Below are 18,979 nucleotides of genomic sequence, written 5' to 3'. Positions count from 1 at the left end.
CAAATTTTAACACATCCCATATCTCAATCAGGTGCTTTTCTACTATCTCTGTCCCAATGTTAATTTCAATGTCAAAATCATAAGTACTTAATTCTCTGTTTCTCTATGTAGGCAAATAAGACCCCCATGCGCCCAGCAGAGCCTGGTCGCAACATGATGAACGCCGGGCCAGACTTCACCCCCGCCTTCATGGGTAACCTGGGCAGACAGTCCTCCGGAGGAGGGGGACCACGAGGCCCTGGAAGGGACCATATGGGAGTGAGTATGGCAGTGTGTTGGGTGTGTGTCAGTGCATAATTAGAGGACTCATCTTTGCTAAAACAGGTTATAGCCATCCAGTGTCTAACTCTATGGTCAGTGCATAGATATCCTATAATTCAAGACCAAGATGGACGATTGTTTGGTCAAAGTAATAAAGATGCCCATATAGTGTTCTATTTATTTCTGTTGATTCAGTGTGTTGTGTGTGTTCAGAGTGTGTTTTGTGTATTTGTTAGGTATGTGGGCTGTTGGTGTGTCTCTTGGAAAGCATTAGTCATAGTTCATAGTACATCATAGTATGTCACTCTCCAAATGTCTATCTATCCTTCCTCCCAAAGTGTTCACTGATTTGGAAGGAAATGACTGGTGTAATAAATATGGTGGAAACTCCCACTAGCCCATGCCTCCACCAATCCAATGCTATTATATTTGTGGGAAGTAGGGAATGAGTGACTTCAGGAGAAAGGAGATATCATTGCATTCACCCTTTTGTCACGTGTTTCTTTCAAACAAATTATTTGATTTGATCATCAACCAATGATTTATTGTGAGCATCTAAAGATAACCATTCAATTGAATACTGTTCTGACACTGCCATTGAGTGGAACTGGCCCTGCTCTCTACCTTGTTGCTGTCTAAAGCTGTGCTCTGGTAGTGAATGATTGACAGCCCTGTGTGTTTGTAGAGTTCATAGACCTCATCTCCTCTACATGAGGTCCTGACCTGTCCTTTCTGTCTCTCTTATCTCTCTCTACCCCTCTCACCCACACCTCTCTTGCTTTTTCCCTCCTCCTTTCTCCCTCCTTACACCCCCCCCCCCCCCCCCCCGTCTCCCTCCCTCCCCCTTCCCACTCCTCCCCCTCCCCTCCCTCTCTCTCCCCTTACAATTCATCTCTCCTCTTCTCCACCTCCCCCAGCCCCCCGGACCGCGGCGCTCCCAGCAGGGCCAGCGTAAGGAGCCCCGCAAGATCATCACAATCTCCTCATCGCTAGGCGGCGACGTGGAGCTCAACAAGGCGGAGAAGGCCTGGAAGCCCACAGTGAAGAAGGCGGTGACCCAGGGCCGTGGGGCTGCCCCCGAGGATGAGGAGAGCGACAACCCCGAGCAGGCCAAGACCCAGGAGCTGTTCAAGAGGGTCCGCTCCATCCTCAACAAGCTGACCCCTCAGATGTTCCAGCAGCTGATGAAGCAGGTCACAGAGCTGACCATCGACACGGAGGAGAGGCTGAAGGGAGTGATCGACCTGATCTTTGAGAAGGCCATCTCCGAGCCCAACTTCTCTGTGGCCTACGCCAACATGTGCCGCTGCCTTATGGGGGTGAGTGAAGCGACCAACGTTGTTTGGGCGTTCCATGTTAGTCTTTTTCTGTCCAGTCTCGCTCTCGCTCTCTCTCTCGTGTGTTAGGACCACTGCAGTATAGTGATGGACTTTAAGAACTCAAGGAGCTGAGGACAAGCCCTCTTTCTTTCCTGTTCGCACTCTCTTGCATATTTGCTTCTGTCGTCATCCTACTGGACATAAACCAAACAGACCTTGAACTAAACTTGTATTTTTCCTTGTTTCCTTTCATTGTCTCTTCCCAGTTGAAAGTGCCCACCACAGACAAACCAGGAGTGACGGTAAACTTCCGCAAGCTGCTGCTCAACCGTTGTCAGAAGGAGTTTGAGAAGGACCAGGATGATGACGTGATCTTTGAGGCCAAACAGAAGGAGATGGAAGCCGCCAAAGAGGTAGGGGATGATTAATTTCACATTACATTTTAGTAATTTAGCAGACGCTCTTATCCAGAGCGACATACAATTAGTGCATTCATCTTAAGATGGCAAGGTGAGAACACATCACAATCATATCAAGTAAATTTTTCCTCAAAATATTTATCATCAAAATCAGTACTAGTGGGAAAAGAGAAGTGGCTTTTTTTTGGTGGGGGGGGATTCAATATGTAATATTGAAAATCGATGCAGGCATTCCTTTTTAAAAATTCAAGATTCGACAAGCTAGTTTGATAGACAACCTGTGTAATAGATCCGTTTCCATTCCGTTTCACCCTCCATGCACAATAAAGCTTTGTGAACTTTCAAACTAACCTCGGACCTCTCTTCTCCCAGGAGGAGAAAGCCGGTCTGAAGGCGGAGCTGGAGGAGGCCAAAGACAAGGCGCGGCGGCGGTCGCTGGGCAACATCAAGTTCATCGGCGAGCTGTTCAAGCTGAAGATGCTGACGGAGGCCATCATGCACGACTGCATCGTCAAGCTGCTGAAGAACCACGACGAGGAGTCGATAGAGTGCCTCTGTAGACTGCTGTCCACAATCGGCAAGGACCTGGACTTTGAGAAAGCCAAGGTATGTAGAAGAGAGAGACGCACACACACACACACATACACACACACAGTTAGATGGACACAGGCACGCACACTCACTAATACACAGGGACACACACACAGAAACAAACATGCACTCACACTGACATAATTTCCTTTGCAGAAATGAGAATGGCCACACACATACACCCACCCCCAGTCTGACTGTCCCTCTGTCCCCCCCAGCCCCGTATGGACCAGTACTTTACCCAGATGGACAAGATCATCAAGGAGAAGAAGACCTCGTCTAGGATCCGCTTCATGTTGCAGGACGTCATCGACCTCAGACGGGTACAACTACACCTCCCTCCATCCCTCTATACAATGTTCTCCCTCTTTCTGTATCTTCCTCGCTCTACCTCTCTCACTATCTCTCTACCCCTCTCTCTCTTACTCTCTCTCTACCTCTCTCGCCCCTCTCTCTCTCTCACTATCTCTCGCCCTCTCTCACTATCTCTCATTCAATTCAAAGGGCTATATATATATATATACATACATACAGTGGGGAAAAAAAGTATTTAGTCAGCCACCAATTGTGCAAGTTCTCCCACTTGAAAAGATGAGAGATGCCTGTAATTTTCATCATAGGTACACGTCAACCATGACAGACAAATTGAGAAAAAAAAATCCAGAAAATCACATTGTAGGATTTTTAATGAATTTATTTGCAAATTATGGTGGAAAATTAGTATTTGGTCACCTACAAACAAGCAAGATTTCTGGCTCTCACAGACCTGTAACTTCTTCTTTAAGAGGCTCCTCTGTCCTCCCCTCGTTACCTGTATTAATGGCACCTGTTTGAACTTGTTATCAGTATAAAATACACCTGTCCACAACCTCAAACAGTCACACTCCAAACTCCACTATGGCCAAGACCAAAGAGCTGTCAAAGGACACCAGAAACAAAATTGTAGACCTGCACCAGGCTGGGAAGACTGAATCTGCAATAGGTAAGCAGCTTGGTTTGAAGAAATCAACTGTGGGAGCAATTATTAGGAAATGGAAGACATACAACACCACTGATAATCTCCCTTGATCTGGGGCTCCACGCAAGATCTCACCCCGTGGGGTCAAAATGATCACAAGAACGGTGAGCAAAAATCCCAGAACCACACGGGGGGACCTAGTGAATGACCTGCAGAGAGCTGGGACCAAAGTAACAAAGCCTACCATCAGTAACACACTACGCCGCCAGGGACTCAAATCCTGCTGTGTCCCCCTGCTTAAGCCAGTACATGTCCAGGCCAGTCTGAAGTTTGCTAGAGTGCATTTGGATGATCCAGAAGAGGATTGGGAGAATGTCATATGGTCAGATGAAACCAAAATATAACTTTTTGGTAAAAACTCAACTCGTCGTGTTTGGAGTACAAAGAATGCTGAGTTGCATCCAAAGAACACCATACCTACTGTGAAGCATGGGTGTGGAAACATCATGCTTTGGGGCTGTTTTTCTGCAAAGGGACCAGGACGACTGATCCGTGTAAAGGAAAGAATGAATGGGGCCATGTATCGTGAGATTTTGAGTGAAAACCTCCTTCCATCAGCAAGGGCATTGAAGATGAAACGTGGCTGGGTCTTTCAGCATGACAATGATCCCAAACACACCGCCCGGGCAACGAAGGAGTGGCTTCGTAAGAAGCATTTCAAGGTCCTGGAGTGGCCTAGCCAGTCTCCAGATCTCAACCCCATAGAAAATCTTTGGAGGGAGTTGAAAATCCGTGTTGCCCAGCGACAGCCCCAAAACATCACTGCTCTAGAGGAGATCTGCATGGAGGAATGGGCCAAAATACCAGCAACAGTGTGTGAAAACCTTGTGAAGACTTACAGAAAACGTTTGACCTGTGTCATTGCCAACAAAGGGTATATAACAAAGTATTGAGAAACTTTTGTTATTGACCAAATACTTATTTTCCACCATAATATGCAAATAAATTCATTAAAAATCCTACAATGTGATTTTCTGGAATTTCTTTTCTAATTTTGTCTGTCATAGTTGACGTGTACCTATGATGAAAATTACAGGCCTCTCTCATCTTTTTAAGTGGGAGAACTTGCACAATTGGTGGCTGACTAAATACTTTTTTTCCCCACTGTATATGGGTTTATCAAAATTGGATTTGTTTTCTAATTCTTTGATCTGTGTAATCTGAGGGAAATATCTGTCTCTAATATGGTCATACATTTGAGGTTAGGAAGTGCAGCTCAGTTTCCACCTCACTTTGTGGGCAGTGTGCACATAGCCTGTCTTCAATTGAGAGCCAGGTCTGCCTACAGCGGACTTTCTCAATAGCAAGGCTATGCTCACTGAGTCTGTATATAGTCAAAGCTTTCCTTCATTTTGGGTCAGTCACAGTGGTCAGGTATTCTGCCACTGTGTACTCTCTGTTTAGGGCCAAATAGCATTCCAGTTTGCTAGTTTTTTTGTAAATTCTTTCCAATGTGTCAAGTAATTATCTTTTTGTTTTCTCATGATTTGGTTTGGTCTTATTGTGTTGCTGTCCTGGGGCTCTGTGGGGTATGTTTGTGAACAGAGCCCCAGGACCAGCTTGCTTAGGGGACCCTTCTACAGGTTCATCTCTCTGTAGGTGATGGCTTTGTAATGGAAGGTTTGGGAATCGCATCCTTTTAGGTGGTTGTAGAATTTAACAGCTCTTTTCTGGATTTTCTGCTCTGCATGCATTATTTGGTGTTTTACGTTGTACACTGAGGATATTTTTGCTGAATTCTGCATGCAGAGTCTCAATTTGGTGTTTGTCCCATTTAGTGAATTGGTTGGTGAGTAGACCCCAGACCTCACAACTGTAAAGGGCTATGTGTTCTAGAACTGATTCAAGTATCTCTCTCTCTCTCTCTCTCTCTCTCTCTCTAACTCTCTAGCTTTCTTTCACTTTTCCTTCTTCCCTTTATTTGTCTTCTGTGCAATAGTATCATTAACGTCATGGCATCACAGTAGTTACCATAGTAATTTACCATATGGCTCTAACGCCCCCCCCCCCCCCCCCCCCTGCTTATCTTAGACTTTAAAGAGTCATCTCTCACACCCCCTCTCTCTCTCCCTCCCTCCAGAGTGGCTGGGTGCCCCGGCGAGGGGAGCAGGGCCCTAAGACCATTGACCAGATCCACAAGGAGGCTGAGCAGGAGGAACAAATGCAGCAGATCAAGGTTCAGCAGCAGCTCATGTCAAGGAACGACGGAGGTGGACGAGGAGGAGGTGGTGGTGGAGGAAGAGACGGGAGGGGGGGAGACAGAGACAGAGGAGGAAGGGATCAGGGGGGCCGCGGGGGCCAGGGGGGAAGGGGCAGCCAGCCCCAGGACGAGGGCTGGAACACAGTGCCCATCTCCACCAAGAACAGACCTATCGATACCAGCCGGCTCAGCAAGATCACCAAGGTGAGGGGAGAGTTTCTTAATGTTTAGAACTACTAAAGGAACCTGTGTTTTGACTACATTACGAACACATGGGGTTCCTAATTCTGGGGGGAGAATGTAAACAAAAGAGTACATATTGCCTTTTTGTGGATCACAAGGATGCTTTTTGTATTTGTCATTTAGAGCATGACAAGGTGAAGAGTTGTGTTGTCAATGCTATTGCCTAGATGTCATCCTGGTGAACTTTCTTCACTTTATTAGACATTTTTCATCAATTTTTATACCAAGTCAAGTCCAACTGAGATGGATATCGTTTTGGTATATCACCTCTGCGCTCTTAACCTTTTTGAGCTCTCCCCCACTAGCCTGGTGCTCTGGACTTCAGCAACCAGCTCCTTGCGCCCCAGCTCGGGGGTAAAGGCATGTGGGGCAGCTGGGGCAAGGGCAGCAGTGGAGGCACCACAGGAGCCAAGCCTGCTGCCGGAGCTGAACCAGGTAGGGACACATACGGACGTTCAAACACGCTTAACACACGGGCAAGACTTAACATGGAGTCGGGTAGAGGCCTACTTCATACAAACCTCAAACACACACAGATATCCCTCACATAAGGGAAAAACCTCAACAGAAATGGCACACCTATACACTCTTAACACGCACACACACACACACCTATACACAGACAGTTAACACCTACCATTTGTATTATGTGTGTATTGACCTCTCGTTCTCTCTCTCTCTTTCTCTCTCTCTTGGTCTGTTCTCTAGCAGCGGAGACTGGCCGTCCGGCCACCGGCAACCGTTTCTCTGCCCTGCAGCAGTCTGCACCCCCAGCATCCTCCTCAGACGCTGACCGCAGGGTACCCCAGAGGTATCTTCCTGATCTTTATCTCCACTCCTCTTCTCTCTGCCCGACCCACTCACACATCTACTTTCTACCCCTTTCTCTCTCTCTCTCCCCACTCTCTTCTCTTTCTCTCCCTTGTTCCTCTTTCATATCTTTCTCCTCCTCCCTCTCTCTCTCTCTCCTATTTCCTCTTTCTCCTCTCAATAATCTCTCTCCTCCTCTCTCATAACTCTCTCCTCTCTCCTCTCACTTCCTCCTCTCTCATAACTCTCTCCTCCTCTCTCAAAACTCTCTCCTCTCTCTTCCTCCTCTCTCATAACTCTCTCCTCCTCTCTCATAACTCTCTCCTCCTCTCTCATAACTCTCATCCTCTCTCATAACTCTCCTCCTCTCTCATAACTCTCTCCTCTCTCCTCCTCCTCTCTCATAACTCTCTCCTCCTCTCTCATAACTCTCCTCCTCTCTCATAACTCTCCTCCTCTCTCATAACTCTCCTCCTCTCTCATAACTCTCCTCTCTCCTCCTCCTCTCTCTCATATCTCCCCCTCTTCTAACCCTCTGTAGGTCCAGCTCCAGTCGTGACCGCGGCGGGGACCGGGACAGGTTTGACCGCTTCGAGCGGCGCGACAGCAGTCGTGATGAGCGTGGCGGCAGTCGCGACACCCACCCCTCTATCACCAAGCGCAGCTTCAGCCGTGAGACAGAGGAGCGTAGGAGCGATAGTCGCACCCCTACGGAACCCCCTGTCCGGCACATAGCCAGCATGACTGACGACAGGGACCGAGGCAGCAGAGACCGAGGCAGCAGAGACCGGGGAGGCAGCGGTAGCCGGGACAGGGCTCCCAGCAAGGAGGCTGTTGGTAGGAGACTATACACACACACACACACACACACACACACACTGCATTCAGACACACACACACACACACACACACACACACACACTGCATTCAGACACACACACACACACACACAGTGCATACACACACATGCTGCAACACACACATTGGATGCACGCACGCGCACACACACACACACACACTTAGTGTATGATATGTGTTAGTGTATAATTGTCTGTTAGTATATACTAGTGTGTTACTTTATATCTATAATGTGTGTGTTGTATCTGTGCAGTGAAGCGTGAGACAGCCCCCACTCCTCCCCCCACTGCTCTGACCAAACCGACCATGACCGAGGAGGAGCTGGAGAAGAAGTCCAACGCCATCATCGAGGAGTACCTCCACCTCAACGACATGAAGGTACACACAGGCCACAGCAATGACATGACGGTATACACACACCCATATCAATGACATGCGCGCACACACACACACACACATCCGTTTCATGACAAAGATACACACACATTCGGAGGCCTTAGCAAAGCTAACTGCCCTATACTAAACCCCTGTCGTTCCCCGTCCGGCCCTGTAGGAGGCACTGCAGTGTGTAGTGGAGCTGAACAGCGCCTCGCTGCTCTTTGTGTTTGTGCGGAACGGTCTGGAGAACACTCTGGAGCGCAGCGCCATCGCCAGAGAACGCATGGGCCTGCTACTGCACCAGCTCATCAAGGCTGGCTCCCTGCCCACAACAGAGTACTACAAAGGGTAAGGGGGGTGTGTGTGTAGTACTTCCCTGTAGACCAGGTTGTGTGCTAGGAGGGAGAGACAGACACGGGAGAGAGGGGGAAGGGCGAGAGAGGGTCGGAGAAGGGTGAGAGAGCGAGGGGTAGGGAGAGAGAGAGGGCTATGGGGAGGGAGAGAGGGGTAGAGAGAGGGTGGGGGGGAGCGAGAGAGATGGCTCTGGGGCGAGAGGGATGGGTGGGGAGGGGTAGAGAGGGGTGGGGGGAGCAAGAGAGGGCTATATGGAAAGAGGGGAGAGGGGGGAAGAGCGAGAGGTAGGGAGAGCACGAGGGAGGAGCGAGGGGTAGGGAGAGAGAGTCGGGAGGCGGAGAGCGAGAGAATCCTCCACACAAGATAGTTTTCCAAATAAATTATTAGTTTGCTTTGTTCACTGTTAGTGTGTATGCTATGAGTAAGGTTTTTTACCTGGTTGTGTGTTTTTTATCATAGGCTCCAAGAGATCCTGGAGGTGGCTGAGGACATGGCCATAGACATCCCCCACATCTGGCAATACCTGGCTGAGCTCATCAACCCCATGCTCCACGAGGGAGGCATCCCCATGGGACAGCTCTTCAGGTGAGGCCCAGGCTCTATAGGCTGCCTCGGTTCCAACTCTGGAGGTCATTGTCATAGTGTTGATGCCAGAAAGGCTTTGACTGATGCTTCACTTATGGATGAATAGTTAAGAAGTGATGGGCAAACTCAGTCTCAATTTGACTGATGTAATAGATATATTAATTAAGAACTTTAATGAATGAGAACTTTAAAGCGGAACTGACAGCATTTTAGCAACATGAGAATCTGTTCATATACACCCCCAGGAAGAATGACACTTTTTTTTTTTACAATATCTGACGAGAGAGATGGTAATAAAAAATTCATAAATTCATAGAATGTTTGGGAATGACGTATAGAAATGCATTTGAGGAAATTCTATATCAATATAGAGTGAGAAAGTGGCCCTGTATTTGGACAATTATTAGACACTGCAGTAAATAAAACCTAATAAAAACATCTGTCTTGTCCAGGACCGGAGTCTACACAGACCACACCATAGTCAATCAGAGCTACAGTAGGTTTATATGCTAATAAGCCGTTTGCCACACAGGCAGTGTTGCCTAGAATATTTAGCAAGTTTTCAGACCCCTCCAGCGGCTTCTATTGGTAAAAGACTCAAGTGACAAATTCAGCTACTTACACAGGCATTTTTTTAATTTAACATTTTAAATGTAACCTTTATTTAACCAGGTAAGCCAGTTGAGAACAAGTTCTCATTTACAACTGCGACCTGGCCAAGATAAAGCAAAGCAGTGCGATAAAAACAACAACACAGAGTTACATATGGGGTAGACAAAACATAAAGTCAAAAATACAACAGAAAATAGAAAATATATATACATTGTGTGCAAATGTAGCAGGTTATGGAGGTAAGGCAATAAATAGGCCATAGTGCAAAATAATTACAATTAGTATTAACACTGGAATGATAGATGTGCAAGAGATGTGCAAATAGAGATACTGGGGTGCAAATGAGCAAAATAAATAACAATATGGGGATGAGGTAGTTGGGTGGGCTAATTTCAGATGGGCTGTGTACAGGTGCAGTGATCGGTAAGGTGCTCTGACAACTGATGCTTAAAGTTAGTGAGGGATATAAGAGTCTCCAGCTTCAGAGATTTTTGCAGTTCGTTCCAGTCATTGGCAGCAGAGAACTGGAAGGAATGGCAGCCAAAGGAGGTGTTGGCTTTGGGGATGACCAGTGAGATATACCTGCTGGAGCGCATACTACGGGTGGGTGTTGCTATGGTGACCAATGAGCTAAGATAAGGCAGGGATTTGCCTAGCAGTGATTTATAGATGGCCTGGAGCCAGTGGGTTTGGCGACGAATATGTAGTGAGGACCAGCCAACAAGAGCGTACAGGTCACAGTGGTGGGCAGTATATGGGGCTTTGGTGACAAAACGGATGGCACTGTGATAGACTACATCCAATTTGCTGAGTAGAGTGTTGGAGGCTATTTTGTAAATGACATCGCCGAAGTCGAGGATCGGTAGGATAGTCAGTTTTACAAGGGCATGTTTGGCAGCATGAGTGAAGGAGGCTTTGTTGCGAAATAGGAAGCCGATTCTGGATTTAATTTTGTTTTGGAGATGCTTAATGTGAGTCTGGAAGGAGAGTTTACAGTCTAACCAGACACCTAGGTATTTGTAGTTGTCCACATACTCTAGGTCAGACCTGTCGAGAGTAGTGATTCTAGTCGGGTGGGCGGGTGCCAGCAGCGTTCGATTGAAGAGCATGCATTTAGTTTTACTTGTGTTTAAGAGCAGTTGGAGGCTACGGAAGGAGTGTTGTATGGCATTGAAGCTCGTTTGGAGGATTGTTAACAGTGTCCAATGAAGGGCCAGATGTATACAAAATGGTGCCGTCTGCGTAGAGGTGGATCTGAGAGTCACCAGCAGCAAGAGCGACATCATTGATATACACGGAGAAAAGAGTCGGCCCAAGAATTTAACCCTGTGGCACCCCCATAGAGACTGCCATAGGTCCAGACAACAGGCCCTCCGATTTGACACATTGAACTCTATCTGAGAAGTAGTTGCCATCATTCACTTTGAACTGGACTGTGTGTTTACAGGCAGTAGCAACAGCGTGACTTTAGATCATTAGAAAGCATTTGCCAAAAGCCACAAAATACACCTGAATGGATTTGAATGAATATGTAAATCCCACAGGGAGTCCTCTTACATTTGGGAACTTTACAGTCCTATTGATCAATTAACCATGAAAAGGTAGGCTCTCTCCCTCAGTTGCCTTGCACATCAACAAGATCAACAACTGTTAGCCAGAGCGAGATGAGCTAAAATCTACCAAGGGACAGTAGATAAACCCTATCAAATGTTTTCAGCTTGTAGTTGGACATCAAAATTGCACTGATGAACGATGGGGAATAGTAGCCTGCTCGCCATTCTGCACCTTGCCTGCCAAAGTGTGGTGTAGTTGTATATTAAATATTCGGACATTGCTCGTTAATACCTCTAACAGAAAGTACAAGAATGATATAAATGACATATTCTGAATCGTCTGTCGATAGCGAACAAGTTACATCCCTTGTTTTTTGCAATTTGGTGTCATTTTCTTTTTGGAGGTGAAATGTAGCTAAAACGTTGCTGTCCTCCACTCAGAGGGTTAAGGGACCGTCTTAAAACTGCAATGCCTACTTTTGCAGGTTAATGTCAATAGCTTCTCAATCACATGACATATAGCTCTCAAATAAATTTGACATTGTTCAGAGACCTCTTCTCTCGAATCCACAGCAATTTGTTAAGTTAAACTTTTTTTCTTTTTTTTAATCACTTTACAGAGAAATGTGAATCACTTATCTAGCTATACCCCATAGGACTTGCATGAGTACAACCAAATGTTATCGGTTCAGGGACCTCGCCTGTCCAATCTACGGCAATTACGTTAGTATGTTTTTACTTTGGCTGTTTTCTAAAAAAAATATTTGCGTAATGTATAAATAATACTTCAATAGCTTCCACCCCATATCACTTGCATGAATTCAACCAACTGTTATTGGTTCAGGAACATCGTCAATACAATCTAAGGCAATATTTTTGACATATAATGAAATAAGTCATAGAAAATAGCCAAAGTTAAATAATACAAATATAATTACTGTAGATTGTGCAGATATACAGTGGGGAGAACAAGTATTTGATACACTGCCGATTTTGCAGGTTTTCCTACTTACAAAGCATGTAGAGGTCTGTAATTTTTATCATAGGTACACTTCAACTGTGAGAGACGGAATCTAAAACAAAAATCCAGAAAATCACATTGTATGATTTTTAAGTACCGTATTTTCCGCACTATAAGGCGCATCGGAGTATAAGCCGCAGCAGCTAAATTGAATGATATTGAATGATGTGTACATATATAAGCCGCACTGGACTATAAGCCGCAGGTGTTTTAATGTTTAATTACCATATGTAAGGGTTCGTGCACAGAGGGGATTGTCGGGAAAGAGACAAACTGTCTCGCTCTCGTAATGTCTGTCTGTCTTGCTCTCGTTCTGTCTCTCGTTCTCTCTCTCGGTTCCACTTTTACTTTTGCGCGCTACCTGTCTCACTCTTTTCCGGCCTCCAGCTTTTCCTGCCGGAGCCCGGCGCTTAAAGGTGGGTGGCGCGGACCGGTCATAGAGCCCATAGAGTTAAAGTTGGTGGACTGTAACCTGTAAAATCCATAGATTTAGGAGGTCTTCTAGTGGCCATTAGCTGTAAAAATCCATAGATTAGCCGCACCGTAATTCATTTGCATTTTATTGCATGACATAAGTATTTGATACATCAGAAAAGCAGAACTTAATATTTGGTACAGAAACCTTTGTTTGCAATTACAGAGATCATACGTTTCCTGTAGGTCTTGACCAGGTTTGCACACACTGCAGCAGGGATTTTGGCCCACTCCTCCATACAGACCTTCTCCAGATCCTTCAGGTTTCGGGGCTGTCGCTGGGCAATATGGACTTTCAGCTCCCTCCAAAGATTTTCTATTAGGTTCAGGTCTGGAGACTGGCTAGGCCACTCCAGGACCTTGAGATGCTTCTTACGGAGCCACTCCTTAGTTGCCCTGGCTGTGTGTTTCGGGTCGTTGTCATGCTGGAAAACCCAGCCACGACCCATCTTCAATGCTCTTACTGAGGGAAGGAGGTTGTTGGCCAAGATATCACGATACATGGCCCCATCCATCCTCCCCTCAATACGGTGCAGTCGTCCTGTCCCCTTTGCAGAAAAGCATCCCCAAAGAATGATGTTTCCACCTCCATGCTTCACGGTTGGGATGGTGTTCTTGGGGTTGTACTCATCCTTCTTCTTCCTCCAAACACGGCGAGTGGAGTTTAGACCAAAAAGCTCTATTTTTGTCTCATCAGACCACATGACCTTCTCCCATTCCTCCTCTGGATCATCCAGATGGTCATTGGTAAACTTCAGACGGGCCTGGACATGCGCTGGCTTGAGCAGGGGGACCTTGCGTGCGCTGCAGGATTTTAATCCATGACGGCGTAGTGTGTTACTAATGGTTTTCTTTGAGACTGTAGTCCCAGTTCTCTTCAGGTCATTGACCAGGTCCTGCCGTGTAGTTCTGGGCTGATCCCTCACCTTCCTCATGATCATTGATGGCCCACGAGGTGAGATCTTGCATGGAGCCCCAGACCGAGAGTGATTGACCGTCATCTTGAACTTCATCCATTTTCTAATAATTGCACCAACAGTTGTTGCCTTCTCACCAAGCTGCTTACCTATTGTCCTGTAGCCCATCCCAGTCTTGTGCAGGTCTACAATTTTATCCCTGATGTCCTTACACAGCTCTCTGGTCTTGGCCATTGTGGAGAGGTTGGAGTCTGTTTGTTTGATTGAGTGTGTGGACAGGTGTCTTTTATACAGGTAATGAGTGGAGAACAGCAGGGCTTCTTAAAGAAAAACTAACAGGTTTGTGAGAGCCGGAATTCTTACTGGTTGGTAGGTGATCAAATACTTATGTCATGCAATAAAATGCAAATTAATTACTTAAAAATCATACAATGTGATTTTCTGGATTTTTGTTTTAGATTCCGTCTCACAAAAATAAAGTGTAATTGCCGTAGATTGTACAAACGTTCAAATTCAGTATAACTAGATAAGTGATTCACATTTCTTGCTAGGAAACCACATGGCACCTGCATCTCTAGCTGTAGCCACAGAAAAATGATATGGGGGGAAAAGTCGGCCACTCGTCCAATGACAACATCCTCCCAGCAGTTAGCTAGCTAACGTTAGGCTCCAATAATTGTTGGACTATCAAGACATTTATTGGTGAATTATATTAATTATGCATTCAACAGCATCTATTCTGCCAACAATGCCTTACTGTACGTCATGGAATTTTAAATCAAATATAACCTGTTTTTAAAACCTCTTACGAAGTTGGTTTTGTAGCATAAACTGGGAATTTTATATTTTTGACTGATATTATGATTGTCTGTGTTTCATATCTGCAAAGTAGTTAAAACACTGTCAGTTCCACTTTAGAGAACCCTCAATAACCTTGACACTGTATGTGTGACTACAGGGAGATCTCCAAGCCCCTGATTCCCCTGGGTAAGGCCGGTGTGCTGCTGGTGCACATCCTCAACTTACTCTGCAAAGGAATGGTGAGTGTCTGTATGAACGCCATGTGTATTATACTAGATGAGGACTCTTCAACACTGTTCCTGGAGAGCTACGCTCCTGTAGGTTTTCAATCCAGCCCCAGTTGTAACTAACCTCATTCAGCTTATCAACCAGCTAATTAATTATTAGAATTCAGTGCGCTAGATTAGGGTTGGAGTGAAAACCTACAGGACGGTAGCTCTGAAAGAACAGGGTTGGAGAACCCTGTACCAGATAGATGGTGTGGTTTTGTTCAACTTTGTATGTATATGAATTGTATATGTTTGAAATGAGTGTGTATACTTGTGAACATGTCAATGAATGGTGCACAGTTGTCTGTATGTGTAGATCAGAAAGTATTCACACCCCTTGACTTTTTCCACATTTTGGTGTTACAGCCTGAATGAAAAATGGACTAAATTGAGATTTTAGTCACTGGCCTACACACAATACCCATAATGTGAAAGTGGAATTATGTTCGTTTTTGTTGTTTTTACAAATTAATTAAAAATGTAAAGTTAAAATGCCTTGAGTCTAAGTATTCTACACCTTTTGTTATGGCAAGTCTAAATAAGTTCAGGAGTAAAACATTTGTTTAAGAAGTAAATGTAAGTCACATAAGTTGCATTGACTCTGTGTGCAATAGTGTTTAACATGATATTTGAATGACTACCTGATCTCTGTACCCCACACATACAATTATCTGTAAGGTCCCTCAGTCGAGCAGTGAATTTCAAACAGATATAACCACAAACACCATGGAGGTTTTCCAATGCCTCGCAAAGAAGGGCACCTATTGGTAGGCGGGTAAAAAACAAATAAAAGCATGGTGAAGTTATTAATTTCACTTTGGATGGTGTATCAATACACCCAGTCACTATAAAGATACAGGCGTCCTTCCTAACTCAGTTGCCGGAGAGGAAGGAAACCGCTCAGGGATTTCACCAGGAGATCAATGGTGACTTTAAAACAGTTAGAGTTTGATGGCTGTGATGGGAGAACGGAGGATGGTTCAACAACATAGTTACTCCACAATACAAAAATGTGTTATGGGTATGCTTGTAATCGTTAAGGACTGGGGAGTTTTTCAGGATAAAAAATAAACTGAATGGAGCTAAGCACAGGCAAAATCCTAGAGGAAAACCTGGTTGTCTGCTTTCCACTAGACACTGGGAGATGAATTCACCTTTCAGCGGGACAATAACCTAAACACAAGGCCAAATCTACACTGGAGTTGCTTACGAAGAAGACTGAATGTGGCCGAGCTACAGTTTTGACTTAAATCTGCTTGAAAATCTATGGCAAGAATAGTTGTTTGGTGGGCCATTCTTGATATACACGGGAAACTGTTGAGTGTGAAAAATCCAGCTGCGTTGCAGTTCTTGACACAGTCTAACCGGTGCGCCTGGCACCTACTACCATACCCCGTTCAATGGCACTTAAATATTTTGTCTTGACCATTAACCCTCTGAATGGCACATATACACAATCCATGTCTTAATTGTCTCAAGGCTTAAAAATCCTTAATTAACCTTTCTCCTCCCCTTCATCTACACTGATTTGAAGTGGATTTAACAAGTGACATCAATAAGCGATCATAGCTTTCACCTGTCATGGAAAGAGGTGTTCCTAATGTTTTGTATACTCAGTGTATATATAAATATAATTTCTGTGTGTTTCTGTGTTAGACCCATAAGAAGGTGGGCAGTCTGTGGACGGAGGCGGGGCTCAACTGGAGAGACTTTCTGCCAGAGGACGAGGACATCAACAAGTTTGTGACTGAACAGGTCAGTGGGGGAGAATGGGTCAATCACTTATTTGTTGTAAATATTTGCTAATGAAATGGTTAGTTAGGGCCACGCAATCTGACTGCCATGTAAGATTTAAGATTGGACGACTGAACATGTGACTGTCCTTTATAAACGAGGAATTTATTTATTTTTTGGTAAAGAAAAGTTGATGGGTTTACTGTCGTTCTATGAGTGTGATCTGAGTTTGTGTTCCATAGAGATAGTGTTCTTAATGTAATTCTATGGTGTGTTCTCTCTGTCCAGAAAATTGCATTTACCCTGGGGGAGGAGTCAGAGGAGACTATTCAGAAGAAGCCCATGAGTGGGGAGGAGCTTAGCAAACAGCTTGACAGACTGATCCAGGACAAGGCTAACAACCAGCGCATCAGAGACTGGGTCGAGGTCCGTCTTCTCGTGCGTGTGTGTGTGTGTGTGTCCGCGTGTGGTGTGTGCGTATGCAACTGTCTGAGTATCAACAGGTCAATTGAATGAGTTTGATTTGCGTTCTAGACCATTTTACTCTTGGGAAACCAGGCTCTGTGTGGTAACTATCATCTCATCTACAGGCCAACCTGGGCGAACAGCAGGCGGCCTCTAACCAGTTTGTGCGCACTCTAATGACATCCATTTGCCAGTCAGCCGTTATATGTGAGTATGCAGTCCGAGCCCCTATCTCTGGCCCTTCTGTTTGCATAGCTTAAAAATCCCAACCTCCTTTCTTGGTATGCACGCTGTCTTCCTGTACTGGTATGTGTGTGTTATGGAGGGATATGAAGTCCAGTGCTATGTCTTCGGTGCCAGAACGTTCCCATTTTCTGGTTCTATCCTCAGTCGCTGATATCTACGTCTGATTGGCAATGAGGGTATCAAGTTGAGTGTAGAATGAGTGTTGGTAGTTCGTGCAAGTCTAATAACTTTGGGTTAATATCCCTAAGAATAGGGTTAACTGGTTGGAGACGGTACGTTGTAAGAAGAAAGAGAGGAAAACCCATCCATCCTTTCCCCCTCCCTTTGTATATCACTTAGTCCTGCATGTTGGAGCTCGGCGCCTAAGAGTTTCACTGTACCCTGCAATCACAACTGCAACCCTGTACATGTGACTATTAAACTCTCAGAATCTCTTTGTTTCTCTGTCCCCCTCTATCTGTTTCTAGTCACTCACTTCCTCTCTCCTTGCTTCCCTCCGTCCAGGTGAGAACCCGTACAAGGTGGACGTGGAACAGATTACCCAGAGGGCCAAGCTGCTGCAGCGGTACCTAAGTGAGGAGCAGAAGGAGCTGCAGGCCCTGTACGCCCTTCAGGCCCTCATGGTGCACATGGAGCAACCGGCCAGTGAGTACAGTACAGCACCGCAGTGTGTGTGTGTCACCTCAGTTCTGAGGGTGTGTATGATTGTGGATAGCGAGGCTAGAGTCACGCCTTTCCAACCCCATTAACCTGGTGCACTAGAGGACTCGCAGAGTAAACATCTTTGCCTATTCATTGGCTGTAGTCCCTTGTGGCCCAGCCAGTCACCAGCTCAGATACAGAACCTCCATTTTAATGTTTTCTTATTGTGAATATCCACATCGCTGCAGTTTCTTCACATTCTGTGTAGAGTTTGATTGATTGTCTTTCACATTCCGGCCAACTGTCTTGTCTCCAGTCTTGTTACACAAAACCAATTATTTTTATTTTATTTTATTTTTTAAAGATGAGCTTTGGTAGTTTGTGTGAATAAAAAATGGGGTGGAGGGAGTATATATTTATTTGCATTTCTCGGCCTATCTGATGTGTTGTGGCTATTCTCGATCATCGTTCAGGAGTCATGATTATGAAGTTTAACCACCACCTCTTCCTGTGTCACTCTCCCTCCACCAGATCTGCTGAGGATGTTCTTTGACACGCTCTACGACGAGGACGTGATCAAAGAGGAGGCCTTTTACAAGTGGGAGTCCAGCAAAGACCCAGCCGAGCAGACTGGAAAGGGCGTGGCCCTCAAGTCGGTCACCGCCTTCTTCACCTGGCTCCGTGAGGCCGAAGAAGAGTCCGACAAAGACTAAACGGCCTCACTCTAAAATCACCACCCCTCTATGGCCAGGGAGGGGTATTGCAAGGGGGGCCAAGGAGAGATTTGGACTCTATGGCCCTTTAATGTTGCGGACTGATACCAATCCTCAACGAGGCTATTGAGAGAGGGATATACAATCACTTTCTCTCTTTTCCTCTATCTCTCGCTTCGTCATTCTCTCTCTTTTCCCTGTTTTGTGATGGCGAGTGTCCGCCGAAAATGAAATAAACCTGAAAAATGATTCTGCTGGATTTTGCTTGTGTAAACGTGTGGAATAACTACTACGGTCATTGCATATAAAACCCTTTTGACTTTTTGTTCTTGAAAAACATAAGCCACCACGCTGCTCTTTTTATGGTTCTAGACACAATTCTATTATGCAACATACTATATGACAGGCAAACGCATAGAGACAATGGTAGAGGTGTCATGTAGCATGGTTTTCCCCAGGAGTGGGGTATCATGCTGCGTGTGCGTGACGTCCGATC

General features: G+C 45.5%; 1 protein-coding gene across 8 annotated transcripts in view; it reads left to right on the top strand.

The window, feature by feature from the left end:
* Positions 1-18,732, top strand: part of LOC311146691 (eukaryotic translation initiation factor 4 gamma 1-like) — a 44,315-nt gene extending 25,583 nt beyond the window's left edge. For 6 of the 8 annotated variants that reach the window (XM_084183233.1, XM_084183231.1, XM_084183230.1 and 3 more), the window contains 18 exons: positions 112-258; positions 1,179-1,580; positions 1,847-1,993; positions 2,372-2,605; positions 2,809-2,913; positions 5,689-6,012; positions 6,357-6,486; positions 6,760-6,862; positions 7,403-7,698; positions 7,973-8,097; positions 8,273-8,445; positions 8,911-9,036; positions 14,572-14,653; positions 16,340-16,438; positions 16,706-16,843; positions 17,008-17,089; positions 17,633-17,773; positions 18,302-18,732. In XM_084183233.1, the coding sequence (XP_084039359.1) occupies positions 112-258; positions 1,179-1,580; positions 1,847-1,993; positions 2,372-2,605; positions 2,809-2,913; positions 5,689-6,012; positions 6,357-6,486; positions 6,760-6,862; positions 7,403-7,698; positions 7,973-8,097; positions 8,273-8,445; positions 8,911-9,036; positions 14,572-14,653; positions 16,340-16,438; positions 16,706-16,843; positions 17,008-17,089; positions 17,633-17,773; positions 18,302-18,483 (3,036 nt within the window). In that variant the 3' untranslated portion in view covers positions 18,484-18,732. The remainder of the gene's footprint in view (positions 1-111; positions 259-1,178; positions 1,581-1,846; positions 1,994-2,371; positions 2,606-2,808; positions 2,914-5,688; positions 6,013-6,356; positions 6,487-6,759; positions 6,863-7,402; positions 7,699-7,972; positions 8,098-8,272; positions 8,446-8,910; positions 9,037-14,571; positions 14,654-16,339; positions 16,439-16,705; positions 16,844-17,007; positions 17,090-17,632; positions 17,774-18,301) is intronic. The other 2 variants (XM_084183234.1, XM_084183228.1) reach the window with 1 other exon arrangement.
* Positions 18,733-18,979: the final 247 nt, after the last annotated feature.

The sequence above is a fragment of the Coregonus lavaretus genome (assembly GCF_964263955.1).
Source record: "Coregonus lavaretus genome assembly, chromosome: 19".
NCBI lineage: Eukaryota > Metazoa > Chordata > Actinopteri > Salmoniformes > Salmonidae > Coregonus > Coregonus lavaretus.
This window is presented reverse-complemented; position numbering and strand designations above follow the sequence as displayed.